Raw genomic sequence first — 18,015 nt, forward strand, 5'->3', positions numbered from 1 at the left:
AAAAATAATAATAACCACAGACTAAGGAGTGTAGTTGCTATACCTATAGAATATGAAGGTTAGAAAACAATGAAATATAAAGTGTAAAAGATGAATGAAAAAAAGCATTTGACTGTTGACTTTGTTGCAAGCCCCTTTCTGAAACTGTCATTCTGTGTTACAAAATTTATGGAAAAAAAAAATTGTTTTCTTAGGAAATGATAGAGAATCTTTTCCCAATGGTAATGACACCAAAACTACGAAATTTGGTCGAAAACTCATGTAATTACGCTCCCGCGAAATTAGCGGTCTCGGCGATATATACGCATCGTTGATTTCACCGACTTTGAGCCCTGTTTTTGGCCAATTTCATTGTTCCAGTTGACCAAACTCATAGCTATTTCTTTAGAACTCCATTTTTTCTATCAGTTGAATACAAGAAACCGCCCATTTACTGATTTGAACTACCCAATAAAGTGGTCAGAAATTGGCAATTTGGCCAATTTCACGCAAATTAAAAAAGATGCCAGTTTCAAAATAGGGTCCAGAATAAACAATGTAGACATTCTTGGCACTAAAATAACATATCCTCTGTTCATTAGTCACATCTCTAGGCCCCTCTTATATTACTATTGCTTTCTATCTTGATTTTTTATTCATGCAAAAAAATACAAAATTTACTGTTATGCAGACTACTGCATTATTGTAAAAATGGTATAAATAATATCAGTGCACTAGTGAAAGAATATTAGACTCCCCAGTTGACGTGTATTGGACGTGTTGTGTGATTTGCTTACTCCTGAACATTGGTAAAAATCGAACATTTTCGCTACTTTGAGCTCAATTTCAAGGTCGTTTTCATTGTGAAACTAATCAAAATCATCTCTATTTCTGTAATATGTTTTCCATTTTATCACGTGAGACCATGAAAACGAGAATACAGTGGACCCCCGGTTAACGATATTTTTTCATTCCAGAAGTATGTTCAGGTGCCAGTACTGACCGAATTTGTTCCCATAAGGAATATTGTGAAGTAGATTAGTCCATTTCAGACCCCCAAACGTACACGTACAAACGCACATACATAAATACACTTACATAATTGGTCGCATTGGGAGGTGATCGTTAAGCGGGGGTCCACTGTACTACAACGATAAGTACTATATGAAAATATGCCTCAAAGTCGGTGTTTTAATCCAAAAAAAAAGATCAGTTTTTTTTTTTTTCCTCATTATGCACTGCGTGCTGCAGGATTTTTTTTTATGTGGTGCACACTGACCACACAGACCCATTCTCTCAAATGTAGGCCTACCAGCTTTCTCTTGCTTGATTTGAAGCCGCTAGAATTTACGTGTGTAAATACGTCTGAAACAGTGGCATGTAAGACGTATATATACACCCAAAACTGTCAAAGGGTTAAAGAACATGTGTTGGTAAGGTCACAACAGCATGTTGAAGTATCCTCAGTGTATTAAGAGACAGGCTGCCATATTTAAATGCACAAATATGCTGATAACCTGTATATTAATGTAAGAAGCTGCTAAATGTATAGTTTATTTTCCCTTTCTCTTAGTGGATTGTACAGGGAGACAGACATGTCCAGAGGCTGTGTGAAGAGAGGCTGCTGATGCTCTGCCTTAAATGGGATTTGCATTTCACTTGGTAAATTGGAGTAAAGTAGATAATTAGAGTGCATTTAGACTATGCAAGATGGTGTTTAATTCAATAAAGAAATTGTACCAAAAAATAGCAGGGAAAAGGGACAGTGTTCCTCATCATAAATTTTAAAACAAGTAATGTGCAAAATCTGAGTTCCTTCTGTAGATTTACTTCAGTTGCTCCTCGAGCAACAAGTGGTGCCTTCCACAGATACCACGCCACAAACAGTACCTGTCCCTCCCCTTGCCTCCTGCTCTTGCTAAGCAAAGCTTAAGTTCTCTAGGCAGCATTGTTCTTGTTTAGTGTTTATTATAAAAAGTAAACAAAAATTCAGTAGAAAAAGACTTGATAGGAGTATTATCCCTGAAGGTACTATTAGTACAGTAACCCAGTATCATACATCATCATAATACATAGTATGTAATTATACATTCTAGTGCATTTAAAATTGATGTACCTACTCTAGCCCTGTATTTCTACAATTGTTGGAAATGTTTGCAGGTAATAGTGAATAAGTATTCAACCAAGATAATTGTAGTAAGTGATAGTAAACATGTTTACTAAACTTCTTGACATGACACCCTCACTACTAAAAGATGTCACATTTTGTAGAGATTAACTCGTACCTTCCTAGGAATAAAATGAGGGAAGATTTATTTTCAAACAATAATACAGGGAACAGCTACCAGCAGCTGTTTGCTATATTATCAGTGTAGCATTAATATTAGAGACTGCAAGGTGAAAGTGTCTTATTTCCTGCTGATTCTTGGCTCCAGTTTAGCCAAAGCATGTGTTACTATTCTTTTCCACTAAACAGGACATTATTGGCCCCTCGTGTATAGATCATCAAAAAAAAAAAAAAAAAAGTTTTCCAAGCAATTCAAATATTTATTGAAGAATTAGATTACAATAGAAGTCTGCAATCTTGCAATATTGCTGGGTGCCAAAGCCAGAGTCTGCAGCTTGCTTTTTAGCTCCCAGATAAGGCTCAATACCGCATAAATCATCAGTGGCTGTAAAAATTCTCATTGTTAAGAAGCCAGTTGGTGCTGCCTGCTACATGTATGCCAAATGATAAACCTCACTACATCCAAATGACCCATTAAATCTATGTTAACCCTCCTCACTTTAAGTGCTTCAAGTAATGAGTAATAATGTAAGATAAACTGTTATTTTTTGATGTACACTGGACTCCCGGTTATCAGCCGGTTCTATTATCGGCCAACTCGGTGATCGACTGGTTTTTCAGCACCCAGTTATTGGCCGTTAATTTGGTGATCGGCCGTTCGGCTGGTGCCACTTGCGCGTCAGTTTGGCTGTGTCTCTCGGTGGCTGAGGAAGCTTCTGCTCATACATCCAGACATTTTGCTTATTTCCCATTGTAGTTTGTGTTATTTTTGCAGTGCAACTATAAAATAAGTAACCATGGCTCGAAGAAAGTTCCTGTGGTAAAGAAAGTGAGAAACACCATGGAGTTTAAGCGTGAAGTGATAGAAAAGTTTGAGATTGGTATGAGGGTGATGGAACTTGCCAGGATGTACAGCAAGAATAAATCAACAATAACATCCATCCTGGCAAAGAGAGAACAAAGCAAGGATGCTAATGTTGCAAAAGGAGTAACTTTTCTAACTAAACAAAGGCCACCAATAAAGGAAGAGATGGACAAGTTATTATTATTGTGGATTAAGGAAAAAGAACTAGTGGGAGACAGTGTTGTGGAGTCGATTATTTGTGAGAAGGCAAGGCACTTGCATGAGGATCTTGCAAAGAAAATACCTGGAACAAGTGCTGCAGTTTGTGAATTTAGGGCCAGCAAAGGATGTTTTGATAGATTTAAGAAGCGTAGTAGCATACAGTGTTGTAAGGCATGGTAAGGCTGCAAGCTCTGACAAATGTGCGGCTGAAAAATTCGTGCAGGAATTCCAGGGGTACATAGAGGCTGAAGGATTCAAACCCAAACAAGTGTTCAATTGTGACAAAACAGGCCTGTTTTGGAAGAAAATACCAAACAGAACCTACATTACCCAGGAGGAAAAGGCACTGCCAGGACACAAGCCTATGAAAGACAGGCTCACTCTTTTGTTGTGTGGTAATGCTAGTGGGGATTTCAAAGTGAAGCCTTTACTCGTGTATCACTCAGAAAATCCGAGAGTGTTCAAGAAAAACAATGTCATGAAGAATAGATTGTGTGTGATGTGGAAAGCTAATCATAAGGCATGGGTCACAAGGCAAATTTTCAAAGAGTGGGTTAATGATGCATTAGGCCCAAGTGTGAAAAAATACCTCCTGGAAAAGAAATTGCCACTCAAGTGCCTCCTGGTACTGGACAGTGCTCCTGCACATCCTCCAGACTTGGAAGACCAAGTGTTTAGGGACTTCAATTTTATAAAAGTGAAGTTCTTGCCTCTTAACACCACTCCTCTCCTCCAGCCCATGGACCAGCAGGTCATTTCTAACCTCAAAAAACTCTACACAAAAGAAGTGTTTCAAAAGTGCTTCAAAGTAACCTCAGACACTCGGTTGACCCTAAGAGAGATCTGAAGGAATCACTTCAGTATCTACAACTGCATAAGCCTTATAGGTAAGGCTTGGGAGGGAGTGACTTCCAGGACTTTGAACTTTGCTTGGAGAAAACTATGGCCAGATTGTGTCCAAGAGAGGGATTTTGAAGAGTTTGAGGCTGACCCTGACCCTGCCGACCCTGTGGACTCTGTTGTGGCACTGGGGAAGTCCCTGGGGTTGGAGATGAGTGGTAAGGATGTGGAAGAGCTGGTGGAGGACCACAGGGAAGAGCTAACCACTAAAGAGCTGCAAGAGCTTCAACTTGAACAGCAACAGACTGCAGCTGAGGAACTTGCTTCAGAGGAGGAGGAGGAGGAAGAGGGAGTGAAGGATGTGCCTTCTTCATTGATTAAGAACATTTGTGCAAAGTGGAATGATGTGCAAAGTTTTGTCGAGAAGTACCATCCTGACAAAGCTGAAACAAGCCATATCTGCAACATGTTTAGTACAAAACCCTGTCCCACTTCAGGGAAATCTTAGAGATGCCAGAAACAGCACTCTGGACAGTTACTTTGTGAGACAGGGGTCCAGTGACTCTCAAGCTGGTCCTAGTGGCATTATAAGACAAATTTGTAGATGAACCATTCATCTACAAATCTGTCAGACACTGCAACTTCTTGGGATCTTAATACTTAGGAATTCTTCGCTTGCCTAATTCTTGGGCACGACCTACTTCCACATTGAACAAATGTGACACGACCTATGACTGCTGCACCTCTCCTGCCATACGGTTTATAAGCTGCTTCTCCATTGATATGCCGTATTCTATTCAAGATTGATGGACTGAACACATCGACTCAAGGTTGAGGGACTGATTACCTCATTCTCCTTCTGTTCTTCTAGTTTCTCCTACGTATGGACTGATGAAGCCACCGTGTGGCGAAACGTTTCCTCAATAAAGATACCCAAGAGTTGCACATGTGTCTAATTTATCATCATTATAAGACAAAGAAGGAAAGTAACCCCAGAGAAGGCTTTGCTACCTAAAGTCTTTATGGAGAGGGATTCTCTTTCCAGACACTTAACTCCTCCCTCTTTCCTCCTCCCTATCTTCCAGAAACCAGCATTAGCCTTCAATAAAGGTATGTAATATTTACATAATTGTTAAAGAAATTATTTTTGTGTGAATATTTTTTTATGGAACGGATTAATTGTATTTACATTAATTCTTATGGGAAATATTATTTCAGTTTCCAGCCGATCTCCTGGAATGGATTACGGCTGATAACTAAGGGTCCACTGTACATTATAAAAAAAAAAATTGCTTGACATCTTTGGAAGTCTGTAGAACTTGGCCCTATTTTTTTTCCATATGTTCTTGAGCTTGGCGCTAAATTGGATTACACAGCGATTGTCAGAAACATAACCCTCGTGTTAACTGTCATTCAACTTTACCTTATAATCTCCATATACTGTATGTGAGGGTTGTGTGTGTGGATCCTGCCAAGGGTATGCCTTGATGCTGGTGAAGGGCTTTTGATTTAGGGAATCTTTGCTTTTCTTCCCTTTTTAAGGATTGACCATATTATGTTCATTCCTCATTCCATATGTTCATGCCTACAGGTTTAGTGCTTGCCCACAAATGTAATAATATTGTGTTCCTGAAATGTGTTATATTCATAGAACTCATGAATACTTATGCTGTAAGTTGGTCTAGCTAAAAAAAAAAAAAAAAGTGGATTCATACCAGTTATATTTAATAACAGGATAATATGAAGCATGTAAGTAATACATTACTACTCAATACAAATAGAATTAGAATTATATTTGCTAGGTCTGTTAATAATAGTAATAATAATACTGTACTGTATTTAAGATATTTAACACCTAAATAGTGATGTATGGAATCTTCTATGATGGGTTACAATTTTTTATAGTCACTTAAAACAAACATACAGATGTAAAATAAATACATAGTTACAAGAAGACTGTGGGATAAGCTTTTTTATAGCTTTTTTTTTTTTATCAATCATTATTACCATGTTTTCTGATTGACTGCAGTATATTAACAGTATTTAATGTGTAATGAATATTATAAATGAGGTTTCTGTTGTTGTGTTAATTTGTCATGATTATTGCTAATAGGTTATAGAGGGGCCTGAACCCAGAAGAAGCAATGCTGAAGAGTTAGCCATTTTTGTAAAGAGATGGAGACCATCAATGTACACCACTGATCCCCTTGTCGAGATAATTATATCTAAACCAACTGCTGAAGTCCTTAAAGAAAAGGTGAGACATTTCTTGTTGCAAATGCTTGTTATACAACCAATTAAATTCAGTTTATTTCATAAACTTCTCAAATCCAGTCTTAAGTATTTATCCTTTTTCTGACTTACAGGTATACACATGTTAATGAAAGATATCATCAGAGATCAGGTCAGGTATTCATACCTGAATATCACCTCCTACAGCTTTTAACCGACAGACATTTCCATGTTCGAGTCAATAATGTGCTCTCCCTGGACTTTGTCCAAGCTGAAGGTGTCCCTCAGGGATGTGTTCTGAGCACAACACTTTTTCTCCTTGCTATAAATAATTTGGCCTCTGTTCTTCCATCCAATATTTGGTCATCACTCTATGTTGATGACTTCAGTATTGCTTGTGCAGGCGCTGACTGTCGCCTCATTACAGCTTCTCTCCAGCATGTGGTTAACCGTGTTTCCAATTGGGCCACCACACATCGGTTTAAATTTTCCAGTACCAAAACTCGCCAAATTACTTTCACTAGACGCTCTGTCATATCCGATCATCCTTTGTACCTCTGTGGCTCCCGTATCCCTGAACGTGATACAGTCAGGTTTCTAGGCCTTCTCTTTGACCGTAGGCTTTCCTGGAAACCTCACATTACCTCTCTGAAGGCAACTTGTCACAGCCGGCTGAACCTTCTTAAAACCCTTGCTCATCTTTCATGGGGAGCTGATCGTCGAACTCTCCTTCACCTTCATTTGGCCCTCATTTTATCGAAACTCGATTATGGTGACCAGATCTATTCAGTGGCCTCTCCTGCTACTCTAGCCTTAACCCCATCCATCACCAAGGATTACGTTTATGCCTTGGTGCTTTTCACTCTTCCCCTGTTGAAAGCCTCTATGCAGAAGCAAATGTTCCATCCTTGTCTGATCGCCTGATGCCCATTGCCTTCGTTACTATGTATGCTCTCGCGATCTCTGCAATCCTTCCATTTATAGAATGGTCACCGATATTAGTAGACATTCTTTATTTGTTCGCTGCCCGTTTGCTCCGTCCCTTCTCTCTTCGCCTACATTTGCTCTTGGCTTCCCTTCAGTTACCACCTTTATATGTTTATGTAGCATCTCACTTTTCCCTACCCCCCTGGGAAGTTCCAGCTGTTCGGGTCTGTTCTTTCTCACTCCCTTGCTCGAAAGCCCAACTGCCTACGGTGGCTTCCCACTTTCTTTTTCTTGACCACTTCCACTTTCATTCTCATGCCATCGCAGTGTACACAGATGGCTCTAAGTCTTCCGACGGCGTCGGATTCGCAGCAGTGCTTCTGGACAGTGTCATGTAAGGGCATCTACTATCTTCGGCTAGCATTTTTACTGCTGAATTCTATGCCATTCTTGCAGCTCTTATTTGTATCGCATCTATGCCTGTGTCATCATTTGTGGTTGTCTCAGACTCCCTTAGTGCTCTACAGGCTATACGGAAATTTGATGTACCTCACCCCATAGTTCTCCGTATCCAACTTTGGCTATGCCGTATCTCTACCAAGCATAAAGATATTGTTTTTTGTTGTGTCCCTGGTCATGTTGGCGTACAGGGCAATGAACAGGCAGACACTGCTGCGCGGTCAGCAGTACATGACCTACCAATTTCATATAGAGGTGTTCCATTTCCGGACTATTTTGCTGTAATAGCTACCCACCTTCACACCCATTGGCAACAATGTTGGTCAACTCTGCTCGGTAACAAACTTCATTCTATTAAACCGAGCATAGGTTACTGGCTGTCTTGTCATCAGTGCCGAGGTTGGGAGACTACTCTCTCCTGCCTTCGCATTGGCCACACTCGTCTTACTCATGGGTATCTCATGGAGAGGCACCCTGTTCCTCTCTGTGAGCAGTGTCAAGTTCCAGTATCGATTAGCCACATTATATTAGACTACCCTCTATCAACGAGCATGTAGAATTTACCTGCAATGTTCTCTCTGCTCTACTACTCTCTCTTTACCTTCCCTTCTTGCTGATGGACCCTCCTTTAAAACCCTTTCAGGGTCCGTCCCGTAGATGTACGGCTTTACGTTCAGGGTCCAAACCGTAGATCTATGCCAAAATTCTAGCGGCGTCATATTTAGCACGAGAAGGCTGGTAGGCCTACATCTGAGAGAATGGGTCTGGGTGGTCAGTGTGCACACTATAGAAAAAATCTGGACGCCCGCATGGCATTGTGGGAACACCGCCAAAGTAGCTTTGTTCATCATGCCTGGTGGCAAGGAAGTTCTCAATCCCCACTCACTCTCCAGACGAATTCTGGCTCTCCTCTTCACAACTTATAGTTATAAGACTGAGGGAAGTGGAGCTGAAGAGGAATTCTATGGTTTTGAACCATATGGTACCATTGTACCATATGATACAATGGTACCATATGGTACAATGGTGCCATGTCATACAATGGTATCATATGGTACAATGTGCCATATGGCACAATGTGCCATATGGTACAATGTGCCATATGGTACAATGTGCCATATGGTACATTGTACCATATGGTACATTATACCATATAGTACATTGTACTATATAGTACAGGGTACAGGGACCCTAGTGGAAATAAGTTTGACTTTTTTGGGTTATCCTAGGTTCTCCAAACATATGCTGCTAAGTATGATATTCTAAGTAACTTTATTTGTGTATACCTAAATAAACTTACTTATGATGCCACATGCACTTGAGTAAGTTTATTCAGGTGTACACAAATACAGTTACATAGATTGTCATACATAGCAGCATGTATAAAATCCTAGGATAACCAAAGAAAGTCAGGGTGACTTATTTCCATAGGGATCCCTGTTTCTGTACCATATGGTGTCCTGCACCATATGGTACCCTGCTCCATATGGTACCCTGCTCCATATGGTACCCTGCACCATATGGTACCCTGCGCCATATGGTACCCTGCGCCATATGGTACCCTGCGCCATATGGTACCCTGCACCATATGGTACCCTGCACTATATGGTACCCTGTACCATATGTTATCCTGTACCATATGTTATCCTGTACTGTATGGTACCCTATACCATATAGTACAATGTACCATATGGTACCTTGTAACATATGATACCATGTACCATATGGTCAATAGGACGTGTTGGTGGCATGAGACACCAGCCAAGACTGAGTGAGTGGCAACACAAGCTAGCTACTGACTCAGCAGTTTCCAAGACAAAGCTCTGTCATCCACCTCAAGTAACATGTCAAGTTCCTGTACATTTCTAAATATATAATAGAACGTTACTAATATACAACATTTTTGCATATTTTTGTTGTAAACAATTATTGTAAACAAAATAAAGATGAAAATATTAGTGTGTTTATTGTGTTGAATACAACAGTACCATATGGTACAATGTACCATATGGTATCATTGTACTGTATGGTACAATGTACTGTATGGTACCATTGCACCATATGGTACCATTATATCATATGGTACCATTGTATCATATGATGCCATTGTACTATATGGTACCATTACACCCTATGACACCATTGTACCATATGGTACTATATGGTACCGTTGTATTCAACACAACCACACTAATATTTTCATCATTTTACAATAAACTTGTAAACAAGTTTTGTAAGCAATATAATGATAAATTAGTGCAGTTATTGTGTTTAATAAAATGAGTGTACACTTATACAATATACATTATATTGGTCTCACAGGCCACAAATGTTACTAGAAAAAAAAGAAAAAAATTAGAAAAGAAAAGAAAAAAGTATAAAAAACGTAAAATAAAAAAATGCTATTTTGCGGAAGTCATTGATGTTGCCGCCACTGGGTCATTTTGGGTCAACTTCCCGCCACTGTATCTTGGTAAGTACTGATCAGAATTTTTTTTTTATTACCTTCATAGAAATATTATCTTTAATTCTGTAAGATGTTTTTTTTTTTTTTTTTTTTTTTTTTTTTTTTTTTTTTTTTTTTTTTTTTTTTTTTTTTTTTTTTTTTTCAAAAAAAATTTCTTGGACACTGGAGCACCACTTCAGATTTTGGCCTTGGACCCTGAAAGGGTTAATCCTGACTCTCTCATTGACTTCTTGACAATGACTGATTTACTCCACAAACTCTGATGATACTTTTCGCACTCCCCTCAGCCCTTTGTACCTCAATCTCTTGCTGCCCTCTACCCTTTCACTATCCACTGCCCCGCTGTTCTCCGTAACCTATTACTCGCCCATCTCCCTTTTGCCACCTGATACCCTCGCTTCCTTCCTGCCCTGCAGCCCTGTATAGCCATTGTGGTTTAGCGCTTCTTTTTGATTATAATAATAATAATATTATTTTGTATCTTAACAACTCACTGAGACACTTGGGCAAGTTGAAAGACCTGCTGCAATCAGCTGAGATGTTAACTTTTGATAGATGTGGTGTTCTATGTGCACAACTTGCACTCGACATTTGCTGGTAAAAACCTTTAATCCAAAATAAATTTTAAACATTGGAACCAAATATGACTAAACAAAGGTAGCATACCACCATCACTGAAACGAAACTACAGTTGCTTTTACTGTAGAAACGTGTATTCCCCATACTGATTTGCTAGCCTACATTTGCATAGTTTTTGTTAGCATGCTGGCTGTCTCCCACCAAGAAAGGGTGATCAAAATAAAAAAAAACTTTCACCATCATTTACACTATTACTGTCTTTGCAGAGGCGCGCAGATACAACAGTTTAGATGTCACTCTAAACAGCAAATATCCCAAACCCCTCCTTCAAAGTACAGGAATTGTACTTCCCACCTCCAGGACTCAAGTCCAGCTAACTGGTTTCCCTGAATTCCTTCACAAAATATTACCCTGCTCATCCTCCAACAGCTCATTAAGTCCCAAAAACCATTCAGCTCCATTCATTCCTATCAAACATGTTCACACATGCCTGCTGTATGTCCAAGCCCCTTGCACATGAAACCTCTTTTATCCCCTTCCTTCATTCTTTCCTAGGACAACCCCTACCCCTCCTTCCCTTCACTACAGATATATACACCCTACAAGTCATCCAGTTTTTATCCATCCTTTATAAATGACCAAACCACCTCAACAATCCCTCCTTAGCCCTCTGAATAATACTTCTAGTAACTCCACACCTCCTCTTATTTTCCACATTACGAATTCTCTGCACAATATTTATGCTACATGTTGACTTTAGCCACGACATCTACACTGCCTCCAGCCTCCTCCTCACTCCAACATTCACAATCCATGCTTCACATCCATATAAGTGTTGGTACAACTATACTCTCATACATTCTCTTCTTTGCCTCCAAGGATAATGTTCTTTGTCTCCACAGATACCTCAATTCACCACCCATCTTTCTTTTCCTTCATCAGTTCTATGGTTTACCTCGTCCTTCATAAATCCATCCACTGTCAAATCTACTCCCCAGTATCTGAACACATTCACTTCGTCTATACTCTTTCCCTCCAATTTGATGTCCAATTTTTCTTTACCTAACTCATTTCATACCCTCATCACCTTACTCTTATCTATGTTCACTTTAAACTTCCTTCCTTTACAGTCCCTCCCAAACTATCTGTTAACCTTTGCAATGTCTCTTTACAATCTCCCAAAAGCTCAGTATCATCAGCAAAAAAGTCAAGTAACTGTCAACTCCCAGTTTGTATTTGATTCCAGATGATTCAATACCACCTCCCTCCCCAGCACCCTAGAGGAACACAGCAGTAGGCCTACTAGCCCATATTAGGTAAATCTTAAGACATATTGACATAAAGAGCAATGCTATTAGTGGTAGTAGTACTAATAGTAATGGTTGATAGTTCTCAGCTATATATGTATCTTGTTCAGTATCTGTAGAGCTAAAGTGTGCTATCACTAAGTATGGTCTATCAGACTAAAGACCTGCTTTATGGATGAAACTTCTTTATTGAAGTTTCCAGTAGCTACTTGTTTGTGTTTATCAACAGTAAATTGCTACAATGAGAGTAAAAGGTAGATGGGATACAAGGAAAATAAAAGCTTCAAGTGAGAGAGAGGTGAAGGTTTGTAAACTAAAAGAGGAGGCTATTAGAGTAAGATATAAACAACTATTGGAGGATAGATGGGCTAGTGAGAGTATAGGCAATGGGGTCAAAGATGTATGAGGTAGGTTTAAAAATGTAATGTTAGAGTGTACAGCAGAAGTTCGTGGTTACAGAAAAATGGGTGTGGGAGGGAAGAAGAGCGATTGGTGGAATGATGATGTAAAGAGAGTAGTAAGGGAGAAAAGGTTAGCATATGAGAGGTTGTTACATACATATATATCTAGAAGTATAAATAATAGAAGTCCTCAGGTTGTTTTTCAACTCTATATATCCTTGGTTAGGCCTCATTTAGACTATGCTGCTCAGTTCTGGTCACCGTATTACATAATGGATATAAATGCTCTGGAAAACGTACAAAGGAGGATGACAAAGATGATCCCATGTATCAGAAATCTTCCCTATGAGGATAGACTGAGGGCCTTGAATCTGCACTCTCGAAAGGCGTAGAATTAGGGGGGATATGATCGAGGTGTATAAATGGAAAACAGGAATAAATAAAGGGGATGTAAATAGCGAGCTGAAAATTTCCAGTCATGACAGGACTCGCAGCAATGGTTTCAAGTTGGAAAAATTCAGATTCAGGAAGGATATAGGAAAGCACTGGTTTGGTAATAGAGTTGTGGATGAGTGGAACAAACTCCTGGGTACAGTTATTGAGGCTAAAACGTTGTGTAATTTTAAAAATAGGTTAGATAAATACATGAGTGGGTGTAGGTGGGTGTGAGTTGACCTGACTAGTTTGTGCTGCTGGGTCTGGTGCAGTGCTCCTTCCTTGAGTGAAGATGACCAGGCTGGGTGGGTCATGGGGATAATCCGGGGTGTGGGTCATTGGTCTAATCTGGGGAAGAAACATGGACCTGCTCCGCTTGGGTCAGTAGGCCTGTTGCAGTGTTCCTTCTTTCTTATGTTCTTGTGTTACAAAGTAGAAGTAATGCAAGGAGGGAAGAGTATATGGAGAGAAAAAGAGAGGTTAAGAGAGTGGTGAAGCATTGTAAAGAGAGCAAATGAGAGAGTGGGTGAGATGTTATCAACAAATTTTGTTGAAAATAAGAAAAAGTTTTGGAGTGAGATTAACAAGTTAAGAAAGCCTAGGGAACAAATGGATTTGTCAGTTAAAAATAGGAGAGGAGAGTTATTAAATGGAGAGTTAGAGGTATCAGGAAGATGGAGGGAATATTTTGAGGAACTCTTAAATGTTGATGAAGATTTGGAAGCTGTGATTTCGTGTATAGGGCAAGGAGGAATAACATCTTGTAGGAGTGAGGAAGAGCCAGTTGTGAGTGTGGGGGAAGTTCGTGAGGCAGTGGGTAGAATGAAAGGAGATAAGGCAGCTGGGATTGATGGGATAAAGATAGTAATGTTAAAAGCAAGTGGGGATATAGTTTTGGAGTGGTTGGTGCTATTATTTAACCTTTTCAGGGTCGGCAGGCCCTCTCCCAAACCTGTTCTCAGGGTTGGTAAATACAGTGGACCCCCGCATAACGATGGCATCACATAGCGATTTTTCCGCATACCGATTACTTTTATCGCAAAATTTTTGCCGCGCATACCGATTAAAAACCCGCTTACCGATTTTCGTCCGAGACGCGTCCAATGTGCCCTCACATGTGCCGGCCGTCCCATTGTTTACCAGCCAGCCTCCACGGTAACATCCAAGCATACACTCGGAATATTTCGTATTATTACAGTGTTTTCGGTGCTGTTTCTGGAAAATAAGTGACCATGGGCCCCAAGAAAGCTTCTAGTGCCAACCCTGTGGTAAAAAGGGTGAGAATTAGTATGGAAATTAAGAAAGATTTTGAAGGGTTTGGGGCTAACCCTGAGAAGCCTATGCCAGTTGTGGAATCCATTGTGCCTACTTCAAAGATTAAGGAAATGTGTGCAGAGTGGTTTGAACTGCAAACCTTTATAGATGAAAATCACCCTGACACAGCTGTTGCAAGCCGTGCTGGTGACTATTTCAATGACAATGTTATGGCCCATTTTAGGAAAGTCTTGAAGGAACGGGAGGTACAGAGCTCTATGGACAGATTTGTTGTGCGACAGAGGTCCAGTGACTCTCAAGCTGGTCCTAGTGGCATTAAAAGAAGAAGGGAAGTAACCCCAGAAAAGGACTTGCTACCTCAAGTCCTAATGGAAGGGGATTCCCCTTCTAAACAGTAAGAAGATAATGCTCTCCCCTCCTCCCATCCCATCAATCATCACCAGATCTTCAATAAAAGTAAGTGTCATGTAATTGTGCATGCCTTTTTCAGTTTGTGTGTATTAAAATTAACATTTCATGTGGTAAAAAAAAATTTTTTTCATACTTTTGGGCGTCTTGCACGGATTAATTTTATTTCCATTATTTCTTATGGGGAAAATTCATTCGCATAACGATTATTTCGCATAACGATGAGCCCTCTTGCACGGATTAAAATCGTTAACCGGGGGTCCACTGTATTCGAAAAAAAAAAAATTTGTTTTCTTATGAAAAGATAGTTTTTTTTTTTTTTCTAAATTTTATAGGCTAAAAGAATAATTTGCCATCAATACTTACCAAGATATGGAGGCGTGAAGTTGACAGAAATTGAACCGCATACGGCAACATCGCCGACTGCCGGTCACCCGGTAATAGTTTATTTTGTTTTTTCTACCTTTTTCTTTTATTTTTTAATATTTTATTTTTTCAAGTAACTTTTATGGCCTTTTGAGACCAATATAAAGACTTTGGTATATAGTCACTCATTGTATACTACACAATAACAGCTTATTGTTTACAAAACATGTTTACACAAACCAACAATAAAAAATGTTTATTACTATTTTTCTATCATATATATACTCATATAGAGTCACTGGACAGGTTCCTATAACTACAAGAGGTTCTGAAAGCTTGTAGTTGTGTGGGGGTGGACTTGTAAATATGCTGAGTCACTGGTGTGTCACAATGATGCATCATACCACCACTCACTAACCTCACTGCCTTCCACAACACATTCCTTCCTTCCTTCATTCCATCTTCTGATCTCTTCCTACCTTCCTTCCTTCATTCCATCTTCTGATCTCTTCCTACCTTCATTCCATCCTCTCATCTCTTCCTACCTACCTTCCCACCTCCTTCCTCTCATCTCTTCCTACCTACTTTTGCTCCTTCCTTCCCTTCTTCCTTCCCTCCCTCCCTCCTTCCTTCCTTCCTTCCTTCCCTCCCTCCCTCCCTCCCTCCCTCCCTCCCTCCCTCCCTTCCTTCCTTCCCCTCCTCCTTCCTTACCTCCCTCCTTCCTACCTTCCTTCAAGTAACTTTTCTGGCCTGTGAGACCAATATAAGGTATATTGAATGTATATTCACTCATTGTATGTTACACAGTAACTGCACAAACAGTTATTATATTGATTACAAAACATGTTTACACAAACCAACAATAAAAAATGTTGTTTATTACTATTTTTCTATCACATTATAATTTTTATTTATTATCACACTGGCCGATTCCCACCAAGGCAGGGTGGCCCGAAAAAGAAAAACTTTCACCATCATTCACTCCATCACTGTCTTGCCAGAAGGGTGCTTTACACTACAGTTTTTAAACTGCAACATTAACACCCCTCCTTCAGAGTGCAGGCACTGTACTTCCCATCTCCAGGACTCAAGTCCGGCCTGCCGGTTTCCCTGAACCCCTTCATAAATGTTACTTTGCTCACACTCCAACAGCACGTCAAGTATTAAAAACCATTTGTCTCCATTCACTCCTATCAAACACGCTCACGCATGCCTGCTGGAAGTCCAAGCCCCTCGCACACAAAACCTCCTTTACCCCCTCTCTCCAACCTTTCCTAGGCCGACCCCTACCCCGCCTTCCTTCCACTACAGACTGATACACTCTTGAAGTCATTCTGTTTCGCTCCATTCTCTCTACATGTCCGAACCACCTCAACAACCCTTCCTCAGCCCTCTGGACAACAGTTTTGGTAATCCCGCACCTCCTCCTAACTTCCAAACTACGAATTCTCTGCATTATATTCACACCACACATTGCCCTCAGACATGACATCTCCACTGCCTCCAGCCTTCTCCTCGCTGCAACATTCATCACCCATGCTTCACACCCATATATACACATATATACACATATAAAGTCACTGGACACTTCCCAGAACTGCTACAGCTTCTGTAAAGCTTGTAGTTGTTGTGTGGGGGGTGGACTTGTAAATATGCTGAGTCACTGGCCTAATTAGTGTCACAGTGACAAATAACACCACCACTCACCACCCTCACTGCCTGTCAACACCCATCCCTTCCTCCCCACCCCACCAACCCACATGGAAATAAGTCACTGTCTGAATTTTTTGAGTTATCCTTGGTTGATGGTCTCCTTCCTTTCTTCCCTCATTCCTTCCTTTCTTCCCTCATTCCTTCCTTCCCTCCTTCCTCTCATCTCTTCCTTCCTTCCTTCTCATCTCTTCCTTCCTTCCTTCCTTCTCATCTCTTCCTTCCTTCCCTTTCTTCTACCTTCCCTTTCTTCTACCTTCCTTCCTTCAGGTTGGTTTCCTGAGCATTGCTTTCGATCAAAAACTCCTCAAAACCATGAAATTCATCTTCACTGACACTTCCATCTGTGTTTGAACTGTCACTTGGGAGCAAAAGAGCCCCAATTAGCCGAGGAGTTTCTTACCACTAGACATGAACAAGTTGACCCATGCATGTCAGGAGAATTGATAGGGAATAATTAGTAAAGAAAGCGAATGCCAGACTGAAGTTCCTGTATAGACAAGCACAGTGTCTACCTACTGAGGCTCGCAGGACCCTATGTCTAGCCCTTATACAATGCCATATGGATTACGCTTGCTCTTCATGGTACTCTGCCTTGACAAAAAAACTGAAAGATAGACTGCAAATCACCCAGAACAAAATAGTAAGATTCATCCTGGGGCTGGGACCAAGAGAACATGTAGGCCAGAATGAATTACAGCAGTTGGATATGCTGAATGTTGAAGACAGAGTAAAACAACTGAAGCTAAATCATGTTTATAAAATTGCTCACAAACAGTGTCCAGAATATCTTGCTGTCAATTTTGTCAAGGTTGGGAACCAAAGCAATCATAGTACTAGGGGGGGAGAGCACAACTTCGTAGTACCCACAGTCATTGGCCAGGCTTCAAACACCTTTTATTGTACAGCAATAAAGGAATGGAACAGACTGCCTGCACATGTCAAAGCCAGTCATAGCATGAACCAGTTCAAGAAGAGTGCCAAAAGGTGTCTGATGAATGTAGCTACAGAAAGGGAGGGGAGTGATTTTCTATTATTTAGCTAACACACGTGTAAATTTTACCTTATTCCTAGTAATGACCCTCGTATTGTAGATAGTCTTTTTAGTATGATAATAAGATGTTATCTTCATTATAGAATAATAAGAAAATATTATAATAAGGTAAAAGGACCCCAATGGAAATAAGTCACTCTGTCTGACTTCTTTGGGTTATCCTAGGTTCTTTACACATATGCTGCTATGTACGATAATTCTATGTAACTGTATTTGTGTATAC

At 40.1% G+C, this 18,015-nt stretch overlaps 1 protein-coding gene across 13 annotated transcripts in view; it reads left to right on the forward strand.

The window, feature by feature from the left end:
* Positions 1-18,015, forward strand: part of Usp47 (ubiquitin specific protease 47) — a 433,614-nt gene that overhangs the window by 378,419 nt on the left and 37,180 nt on the right. For all 13 annotated transcript variants that reach the window (XM_070083998.1, XM_070083999.1, XM_070083995.1 and 10 more), the window contains one exon: positions 6,286-6,429. In XM_070083998.1, coding sequence (XP_069940099.1) covers positions 6,286-6,429 — 144 coding nt within the window. The remainder of the gene's footprint in view (positions 1-6,285; positions 6,430-18,015) is intronic.

Source organism: Cherax quadricarinatus, chromosome 11 (genome assembly GCF_038502225.1).
Source record: "Cherax quadricarinatus isolate ZL_2023a chromosome 11, ASM3850222v1, whole genome shotgun sequence".
NCBI lineage: Eukaryota > Metazoa > Arthropoda > Malacostraca > Decapoda > Parastacidae > Cherax > Cherax quadricarinatus.